Here is a 10,138-nt window from a genome sequence, read left to right on the forward strand (position 1 = left end):
CTAAACGCGCCCGGACCGATTCGGGGGGGGAAAACAAACCCACTTCCCCGCGCACACTTCTCAGGGTCTCTGCCTAACCCGGCCGAGGAAGGGGAAGCGGACACATCGGGGAGGCACATGTCACCTCGAAGTCGTGACGCCTCCTGGGCTGCACTGGGGATGCGAGGCGGACAGCTCGGGGGAACCGGCGTCCCCGGGAGGGGTTAGTTCAGCATGCGGGGAGCGGCACTTCGATGGCGGAAGGAAGGAATTGGCTCTTCTTTGCAGAGCTGGATGCCACTCGCAGGCCCGAGGGCACCCGGAGAAGCAGGCCGGGGAGGGGCCCAGGCCCCGCAGGACGTGAGGCGACCCCAGGCGAGCTTCCGGCCCTGGAACGGCGGGGCGAGCGACCCCGTGGAAATAGGGGCGCTTCGGCTGTCGGCTTAGCCCGAGGCCAAGGGTAAGAAGAGACCGAGCGTCCAGAGTCCCGAAGTCCAGCTACCCCGCCCCGTGCGCGCGGCGAGGCCTCCGAACCATTGCGGCCTAGGCCAGAGTATGTCGGACCCTGGTGGATCCCGGGCGTGGCCGAGGCCCCGGCGCAAAGGGCACGGCCTGGGGTCGGTGTCCGCGGGCGCGGTGCCTCCAGATGCGGGGCCCGGGCCACACCGGCCGCCGCCCGGGCCGGGGCGCGGGGGCCTTGCCGCGGCTTCCCGCCAGACCTGAAGCGGGCCTAGGCGAGGGCGGCCCCGGGTCGCCACGGCAGCCAGGGAGCCGGCTGGCGCGCCCGGAAGTCCCGGCCTCACCTGGGAGGAGGAGTGGCTAGGGGCCGAGCCCCCAGCGCCCCTCATCCTGCGGGGGCCACGCCAGATCGCTTCCCTCTAGGAGCCAGACTGCAATGACTGCTTTTGATCCCATTTGTTACTAACCCCGGCATTTGTTTTCCATTTTATAAACGCTTCCCTTTAAGTAACTGTCCCTGTTAACAGCGTATACCTTTCAGCAGTCCTCACTGCGCTATAAATAATCTCGATGAAGATGCAAGGATATGACTTTCACAAGATTGGACAATTGATTCAATCTGTGACCCGCGATCGCGAATAATATTGGAAGGCTATTTAAACAGATGAAGGCCTAAATTGTCTTGCTTGTATCTGAATTAATTTCTCATTCATCATCATTATGAAGTGATTGGTCTATTCAAGCTCTTCAGCCTGCTGGAACGGCGTGGGATTTAAATGAGATTGTAACACAATTTAAATGCTCGCCGACTTTAACGAGGCCAATTGAGCAGCTGCAATAAATACAAATATTTTTCTAAACAGCCTTGTTTTAAATAATTACTTAATGCTTTCATGTTATTTTTAAGTGGCAATCTTTCTCTCTCTCCTGCTCAGAATATCACACACTTATTTGCTGAGAAGGCGATTTTGGAAACGACTTTGTGTTTCTGTTTGCTTTGTAGATGGTAGCATGCGTTTTGCCGTCGCTTTTTTTCCCCCCTTCAGAGTCAACATCTCGGGGTCCACAACCTGGCACAAATGGTGAGCTGGGCCTCGGTTTCGCCCTAATGGGGTCTGAGCCAGGGAAAAGCTGAGTGATGGGAGAAATTTGCCGTTTAGATCAAGTCACTTATCCAGACACGTTTTAGCTGGGACTTGCAAACGAATCCGTGCGACTGCACTTACAAATGACACCCCAAAGAGTGGCGTCGTTTCTGACTTGTCCTGATGACCATCATCAGCTTGAACAAATCAGAATTCCAGAGTATCTGAAAGGTGTCCCTTAGGAAGTTCAATCTGCCAGCAGTTTGGCTCCCGTGCAAGTCGACTGGAATGGGTGGAGGCTGGCTGAGGATTTCTTTGTTAGGGAACAGGCCCAGAAAGAGAACCTGGCCACAAGGATTGGTTGGGGGTAGAGTAATTAGAAGAAAATCCCAATTCTTTGGCCCAACCTCCTTTTCCTCCCCCCATTCACTGACACTACTCCCTCTCTCACTCCGGATGACGGTGCTTGGAGAGGATGCTAGGAAGGAAAAGCTCTTTCCACTACGAGAATGCCATTCGTCTGGCCACCCTCGACAACTGTCCGCCCGTGACACCCACGCTCTTCGGCCGACATATGGCGAAGGGTGTTTCCTCGATTGCGGAATAATGGAAGCAACCAAGCGGGAAAAGCCTGGAGAACAAAAGAATCTTTTAAACTTTTGCGAAAGTCCTAGGCTGGGGGTGGGGAGGCACGCGACTGCAGCGGGGACCTAAACTCCCGTTTGCCACTGCCGTCTAGGGCCATATCCCCCCTGGGAGGCCTGGGGAGAGAGGGTGCATTTTGAATCACCTCTCCCTCTGCCTGGGATGGGGGCAGAGGGACTCGATGTCTGGAATGTGCCGGCGCGGGTTTCCCGGTTGGGAAAGCAGGGCCGATATAGTCACTAGAGAAATCATTCGTGGGACAGACAACATTGGGGGATGCGATCAAACTGCAGGCCAGGAAAAAAAAATGGGGACAAGGGTGGAGGAGCCAAGTGATTTGCTATGTAACTGGGCAATTTAATGCCAGAGTTAAGGAGCTGCTGGCCGGAATCATTTCGTCTTCGGAGGCTCTGCCGAGCTCATCCTCCTTATCCTGTTGTTTAAAATGAGCATTATCCCAAACATATGCAATGCAATCAGTTTGGTCACACTTACAAGAACACGCTTTAATAAGGCAATCAATCACTCGCTAACAAGACGGCGACGGCTCGCGCTGAGCGCGCACTCGGGCTGCTGGGTGGCTGGTCTTCCCTTCCCGGACCGATGGACCGCGGCTGAGCGCTAGTCCGCGCTCCCAGGCCCCGCTGGGTCCCGAAAAGGTTGAGGAGCCCAGGGAAAGTGTGAGTCGGATGAGAGGTGTCAGACTTCGCGAGGGGTGACCATGGACTCTGGGCACCAAAGAGGCCTAGGGCAGGGGAGGGGAAGCCAACGGAGCTGGGAGCTCATAGCTACATGAGTCACTAATAGCTGTGTGAGACCAGAGCCTCCGTTTTTCCACCTGCAAAATGGGACCGAGATGGGGGGAAACTAAGTAGAGATGCTCAGAAAATTGGAAAACAAAAACAATAATACGAAAACAACAATGTCAGTCCTATTGCTTGGTCTAGCCTTCTCCTTTTACAGATGAAGAGATGGAGGCTGTGGAGGAGCAGGGCCTTGTTCACGATCATCTCCCATCCAGCCCCACCCCCATCACCAAAATGGAAGTATCCGGCCAGATGCTGCTGCCGGCGCAGGCGGAAAAGCCTATTTTTAGGTGTGGGGGTCTGCGAGGGAGTGTGAGTAGTGCGTGCCTAGCACCAAACCGCAAACCCTGGCAAAAGGGAAATTTCATTATGAAATAATGAGTAATTCCTCCTGGCAAGATGTATTGTTATATCTTCCACTGCAATTTGGAGGAAGAGAGGCTCAATTACCCAGAAAATACAGTCAATTAAAGGCTGCTGATTGGACACGAGGCCGGATCATCGATCTTGTACTTTCCAATATTGCTGCAGACACCTCATTTTCCCTCCCTATTAACTGAAAATACGCCTGGCATTACGGCAACCCGCAGCCCATTTACCTGTCGCAAGCAATCTTGGCCCGATGCAAAGTAACCGAGAAATTTGCCGGGGTTTGGCACCTGGAGCTTCCCAACTGCAGAGGGAGCTGCGCAGGGCTGGGGGGTGGGGTGAGTGGCAGAGAGGATACTGGAAACCTCAGCACAAGGCTTTGCTTGGGAGGGCGGGGAGTGCTATGTTTGGGAGGGTTTGCTCTAAACCCCAAGGAGGGATGGAGGCAGATTAAAGAGTCCCCGCCTGCCCATGGATACACCAGCAGAGGACCCTTGAGTCCATGCAATCCTGAGCGCCCAGCCTGCTGAGGACACCCATCTCTTCAGAGACAGCCACAGTGGCTCTCCTATGGGGACAGAGGATGACAATGAGGTGGCCACTCAGCACTGTCTGTCCCTTTGCCCTGACCAGAATTTCATCCTTGGAGATGACTTCCAGCCTGAAGAAGATTCAAACCCTCCCATCCCAACTCAGGAGTCCTCCTCCCTCCTCTCCCCTCACCCTAAGATGCAGACCCAGCTTGACCAGCAAACCCAGCTCTCTGCAGTGCTCAAGCTCCACCCCCACTACCTCCTTCGTCTCCACCTTGGATTGGGGTGGAGGTAGGATCCACAGAGACCAGAGTCCAGAGTCCTCTTTCCTCAAAGGGTTGGGGCAACTGGAGAAGGAACCATCAGGGTGAGCCCCTGATGGGATCAGCGCTCTGCTGGGCCAGTTGAGCCAAGTCTCCTAGCAGGCACAGAATTAAGCAAACTTACACCCCAGGGCAGCTCAGCTCAGAACCCTCCTTCTCCACCTCTGTGCAATGTCCATTTGGAGCCTCCCAATGCCCAATAGAGGCTTGGGAGACTGTGTGCCCATCTTTTGACTCCTTGCCTACCCAAGCCTATGACAGCTGAACCAGTAATTTAAAAGGAGTTAACATACTGCCTGCTGCCAAAAAATTTAAAATGCTAAAGTGAGAATCATATCCAGCTTTATTGCAACATGGTCAACAAATTGTAACAGCGAATTCTTTGGGCGACAAAGGAAAACCAAATCAAATTCATTCCCTACAGGAAGAACCACTCCCTCCCAGTCAGGGTGAAACTTGCCTTGGGTGTGGGGGGTGGGTACAAGTTCTCCTCTCAAAAATTGGCTGCAAGAATGACTGTGGAAGTGAGAGTTTGGGAGTGGTTCCCAAACAAACCCTGGTGGAGGGGAGAGGCAAGGTCCCCAGAAGGGGCAGAAGGCTCCCGCTAGTAATTGGAAAGTCAAGCCCCATTGGCAGCTTGGGAGACAGAAGAATGTAAAATGCCAAATGCAAAGGGAAGGGCCAGAAAGCTCCTGGTGAAGGGAAGGCAAGGGCTGGAAATTGCTTCTAATTTGCCACCAGATACTGAGGGAGAGCAATGAGGTCCCTGCTCCCTAAGCTCTTCCCTGGGCGCCTTGTTAACAGCTCAGCTCTGGGCTCCACGGCCAGCCAGCCGCATGGTGATCATATTATACATTCAACATTCAAAAACCCTCCTCACACACATCACTTGCTAATCAGGGTGTGTGTTGGGCTCAGGGAGAAGAGGCTTGGTAGAAGCTGCCAGGGGAGCCTGGGGTATCTGCAGCCTCCCTGCCCTCTGTACACAAAAAGTAGGGGTGGAGATGAAGTTACAAGAGAGATATCAAGAAGCTAGGAGAGAGGAAAGAGATCAGGTGGTGGTAGATGCTAGAATCAGAAAATATTGTGTAGCTGAGACTCCAGGAGGGTCAGAGAGCCCCCAGCTTCCTTGGGAGGGCCAGGATTCTCCGCCGTAGTAAGTCCTCTCCTTCTTTCTCCTAGATGGCTGGTGCTTTGCCATCCACGAGCCCTTTGCCATGCCTTGGAAAAGCTGGCAAAGATTAATCTCTACCTGCTTTGCATACACAGCATTTTGTTCCGAGAGACAGCAATTTCCCTTTGCATTGCGTGGGCTTGGCCTTGGCAGGGGGAGGGGTTCCGGGTGAGAAAGGGGTTGGGAGTGGGGGGCTGGGGAGCTTAGGGGCTGCATATCGGTTGCTGTTGCAGCTAAGTTTGTTTAGCTTTGGAGCCACGGCCTCAACCCGGGTCAGGGGGAGTGCGGCCGGTGAAGGACGGCAAAGAGGCGCCACCCCAGAGGAAGGTCTCTCAGCCACGGCCTCCCCACCCCCACTCTTGCTCCCCAAAAGCGCCAGCCACTGCCGCTTCCCGAGCGTCCCGATGCTCGAGGCCAAATCCCGCTGGTCCTCTGCGGCCCTCTTCTTTCCCCTCGGTACCCCGGGGGCGGGGAGGGGCGCTGTCTTGAGTCCCCGGGGGTTGCCCACGGGCGTCCTGGAGCCGGCTGCCGGCGGGCGGCCCCTTATCTCGTGAGGGGCACCTCCTCCCTCTGGTCCAGCGCCACAGAGGAGGCCTTGCTGAGCACGGAGGGCGCGAAGGTGAGGAAGGAGTCCGAGCGGGAGGTGGAGGCACAGGTGAAGTCCGAGGCAGCGGCGGCGGCGCGGGGCGCCAGCCCGTTGGCCGGGCCGCCGTGGCAGGCGAGGCAGGAACAGGGACCGCCGGCCGCGGTGCCCAGTCCGTGCGCCGGGCCCGGGTAGAGCGGCGGGTGGCGGAAGGCGCACAGCAGTTCGGGCCGCGGGTAGGGCTGCGAAAGCACGCGGAAGGTGTCGAGCGGGCGCAGCGGCCCGCTGAAGGGCGAGGCGGCGGCGGACGCGGCGGACGCAGCGCCCAAGCCCACGGGCGAGTAGTAGGGCAGGGGCAGGTGCGACGGGAAGGGGTAGGGCAGGCCGCCCGCGGCCGCCGCGTGGCTCATCATGTACGTGTAGAAAGCTGGGTCGGCCGGGTGCGGCCAAGTCATGGCCAGCCGCTGCCGCTTGTCCTTCATGCGCCGGTTCTGGAACCACACCTGGCGGGGAGGAGAGGAGCGGGTTCGGCGGCCGCGCGGGCCCGGTGCGCAGAGCCCAGAAGTCCCGCCCCACTGCGGGCGGCGGTGCCGGCAGCACAGGAAAGAGCGGAGGCGGAGCCCCTCTGGGCGGGGGCAGATGCAGATCCCACCACCACCCCCTGGAGCTGGAATCCCTCCCGGAGAGGCTCAGGGAGCCACTCCAGTCTCTGTCCGTCCTCCCCTCTGCCCACGCCGCCAGGACGCCGGAACCCGGTGTGGATGGGAGGGTAGTCGGGGCACCGAGGACTCCACCGGTCTGAGGCGGCGGGCAGAGATTCCCCAGAAACATGTCCCTTTCCTACTGCTCTCCCATGGGGCACTTCCTTGTCACCTGCACAGGCACTTCATCCCCGCTGTTTATTTGGCTAGGAAAGGGACAGTCAAGTGCATGGCAGCCGTGCTCGCCTAGGGACCGTCAGGTGGGCAAATCTGCTGGCACCTGGCACCTGCACCAGGCCTAGACACCCCCGGCCTAGCTGCCATGTGGGCAGGGAGACTCCAGGCCCCAATTCCTAGCTAACGATTCAGGAAGTGGGGAGTTGGTATTTACTTCCTCCTGACTGGGTGCACCCCGTCTCCCTGGTCCCTGGAGCTCTTACCTTGATTGTGGTTTCCGGCAGGTTTAGAGCAGCCGCCAGCTCACATCTCCGAGGCCTGGATACATAGTTCTCCCTGTAGAATTCCTTCTCCAGCCGTGCAATCTGCTCCCGGGTGAAGGCAGTACGGTACCGTCGCATCTGGTCACTAGCACTGCAGGCCAAGGTGCCCTGGGAGCCACCGCTGCCATTGCTTTTGGGAGCCTCGCCGCTGCCATTGGGACTGCTGGCCAGTGCCTCGGAGCCAGGCCCTGTGCAGGGAGCCCAGAGTATACGTACACACAGAACACAAAACAGACACACAGACACTGCTCATGTGGGGCTGTAGGCCAAGGGTGTGTATGGAGGGGGTGATGGAAAGGGACATTCCCCCTCTCAGTAGCCTCAGACTCTGCCTCTGCTGGGGTGGCAGGGACTTTGAGAACCCAGGAATGGAGGACAGAGGCTCACCATTCAGAGGAGCACATAGCAGCCATTAGGCCTGGCTGGGCTGCTGTTTGGGAGGCCTCTCTGTAAGGCCTGCTGGGTACAAAATCCCCAGCCGCCCTGGCTACCTGCCTTGGCGCACAGGGGAGACGCAGCCGCTCTGAACTTTCTGCCCACCATTGACACGTGTGGTCAAGGATATGCATATCTGACAGGCAAGTGAGTTGAGATGCACCTTTGTGCTGGAGTGTTGCAGGAAGTTGGGCAGGGACCGAGTTTCCTTGCTTTGTGTGCCAGGCTGCGGTGCAGGTGTGGGAATGTGCACTAGGCTGCATGTGTTGTGGGAATGGCACAGGAGTGTGTGTATGAGTATCCTATTACCTCACTATGTATGAATGGAGCAAGGATTATTCTGAGAGTATGCTATGCTTAGTCTGGGTTGAGTGGATAAGATGGTAATGGGTGGATGTGGGTACTCGACAAGGTGTTGGCTGCCAAGGCCAGGGGGTGGTTTTTCTTCCATACCAGGCTCTTCTCACCCACCTGCACGGCTTTGTGGAGGAGTGTCTGCTGGTGCGCTCTTTCAACTAGCTTTCCACCCCTCTCAGGGAGACTCCCTTCCTGCTCATTCACCCCCCCCTCCCCGCTAGCCCCTGGTCAGGGAGGGGTTCTCCAGTTACAGCAGTGTGACAGCCCCCCATATGAGTGTAACCCAAGGAAGGGTGGGGCTCCTGCCCCCTGCAGCTCCTTTTCCTTTGGGTGGAGAAGTGGGACTAGGAAGGAAAGGGGAAGGGGGGAGGGCCAGAGCTCTGCCTTTTCAAATGCAACCGGAGACCAAAGGCAATTAGATCATTGGGACCATTTCCGACCTGGCGCCACCGAGCCCGGGAAGTGACAAGGTAATTTGGACCTCTGACCGACGTGCAAACTGGTCGAAGGGCCGCAGCACCCGGGCGCCCGAGTTGGCCGCGATTTTACGGTCCTTTATGGACTCCCGGCTTCCGCGCCTGGATGCGCCTTACACCCCGCCAGCCACAAACTGCCCGGACCCGCGTTTGATCTCGTCCACGCCGGGAGAAGGTGTCTTCCCCGCGCCGTTGAAGCAGTACCTCAAAGCTCTGGGGGGGGTTGGGGTGCACTTTGAATCCCCCTCAAGCCCAGGGCTTGCGTCTCCCTCCTTCCCCCAAAGCACAGCTGTCACCCTCAGTCCCGCCAATGCCAGAGCACAGAAGGAGACCCCCCGCCAGGGCGCAGATAGCGGGGGAGAGTTGCTCAGGTGGGTCCCCCCAGCCACCCCGCCCTGGGGGAAAGGAGTGTCTTCCTCTCCTCCAGAGCTGAAGTGGAAGGTGGGCGCGTTGGGAGGCCGGGGGAGAGAAGGGGCGCGGTGGCTACCTTTGCTGTGCTGGTACTCGGCGTTCCCCGTGGCGCAGTCCGGGGTGCAGCTCACCTCGATTTCTTCATAGAAATCCGACTCGGTGTCCGAGCTGCTGGGTTGCCCCTGGCCTGGGAGGCTGTCGGCGGAGGCAGCCGGAGGTCCGGGGCCGAGCACTGCGGCCCCGGCGGCCCGCGACTCTGCGCCCGGCCGCGCAGCGCTGCCTGCTAGTCCGTCGACCGGCTCCTCTTCCAGGCCTCCCCCGCCGCGCTCCCGGGCGGCCGGAGGACCGGCCCGCGGGCTCAGGCAACCACGGGGCACCATCTTCTCGGGCGGCTCGGGCAGCGGGCTGCCCACGGCTTCGGACAAACTGGAGACCCTCTTGCCAACCAGAGTGCCAAGCTGACCCCCATCCAGAAACATAACCATGTCCTTTCGGCTCTCCATCCCGGGCTCTCAGAGGGGGGAGGGGGAAAGCCCCAAGTGAGCTCCTAGCCCCCCGGCTCCCTGGGTCCCCAGCGGTCCGACAGATCTTGGCTGCGGGTGGGAGAAAGAGGCCAGGCGACTGGGCGAGCGCGGAGCGGCCGGAACGCGGTGTCGACGGTGACAGCGGTGGTGGCGGTGGGGAGCTGGGGGTCACCTTGTGATGCGAGCGCTCCTCTGTGCCGCACCGCCTCTGGGAGGAAGCCCCATTGCCCTCTTCTTTCTAAGCTGTCATCCTCCTGCTGCAATCGTCATTACAGTACCGCTGGTGACGCCACTCGGCGAGCGCAAGTGGATAAATAGACACGTCTGCTACAGCGAAGATGAAAGGAGACCCGCAGCTAATGGCTCGGCAGTGATGCGCCAGGTGTGGGCCTCGCTCGAATGGGGAGGAGAGTGTGAAAACAGAGAGACACACACACTGAGAGAGGGAGACACCCAGGCAGAGGGGATGCAAATGGAATTCCGCAGAAAGAAAAGACAGCTTAACGCGGTGAGTTCCGCAGAGGCTGCGGGACTCGGTAATTGAATGCGCTTTTGATATATATTTTTTTTATTGTTGTTCGGGCTTTCGTTTTCTTTACTTGGTGCCTTGTTCTAACACCGATGAGAGAATCCTTAACTGCATTTTAGAAGTGTGAAGGCTGATTCACAAGCCTCACTTCTCTCGTCATTATTACAACTGCCTGTCCCTGGCGAGCTAACCTCGCCCGGGCTCCAACGTCTTTTTTACCAGCTACTGAAAAGCATATTCCCTCCCCCG

General features: G+C 58.1%; 1 protein-coding gene across 1 annotated transcript; it reads right to left on the reverse strand.

Moving 5' to 3' along the window:
- Positions 1-5,916: 5,916 nt before the first annotated feature.
- EVX1 (even-skipped homeobox 1) lies at positions 5,917-9,339 on the reverse strand. The gene is made up of 3 exons (XM_059932745.1): positions 8,913-9,339; positions 7,098-7,345; positions 5,917-6,459 (listed from the first exon to the last, which is right to left on the reverse strand). Exons 1-3 carry the CDS (start codon positions 9,337-9,339, stop codon positions 5,917-5,919), a joined length of 1,218 nt encoding a protein of 405 aa, XP_059788728.1.
- Positions 9,340-10,138: the final 799 nt, after the last annotated feature.

Source organism: Balaenoptera ricei, chromosome 9 (genome assembly GCF_028023285.1).
Source record: "Balaenoptera ricei isolate mBalRic1 chromosome 9, mBalRic1.hap2, whole genome shotgun sequence".
NCBI classification, from domain to species: domain Eukaryota; kingdom Metazoa; phylum Chordata; class Mammalia; order Artiodactyla; family Balaenopteridae; genus Balaenoptera; species Balaenoptera ricei.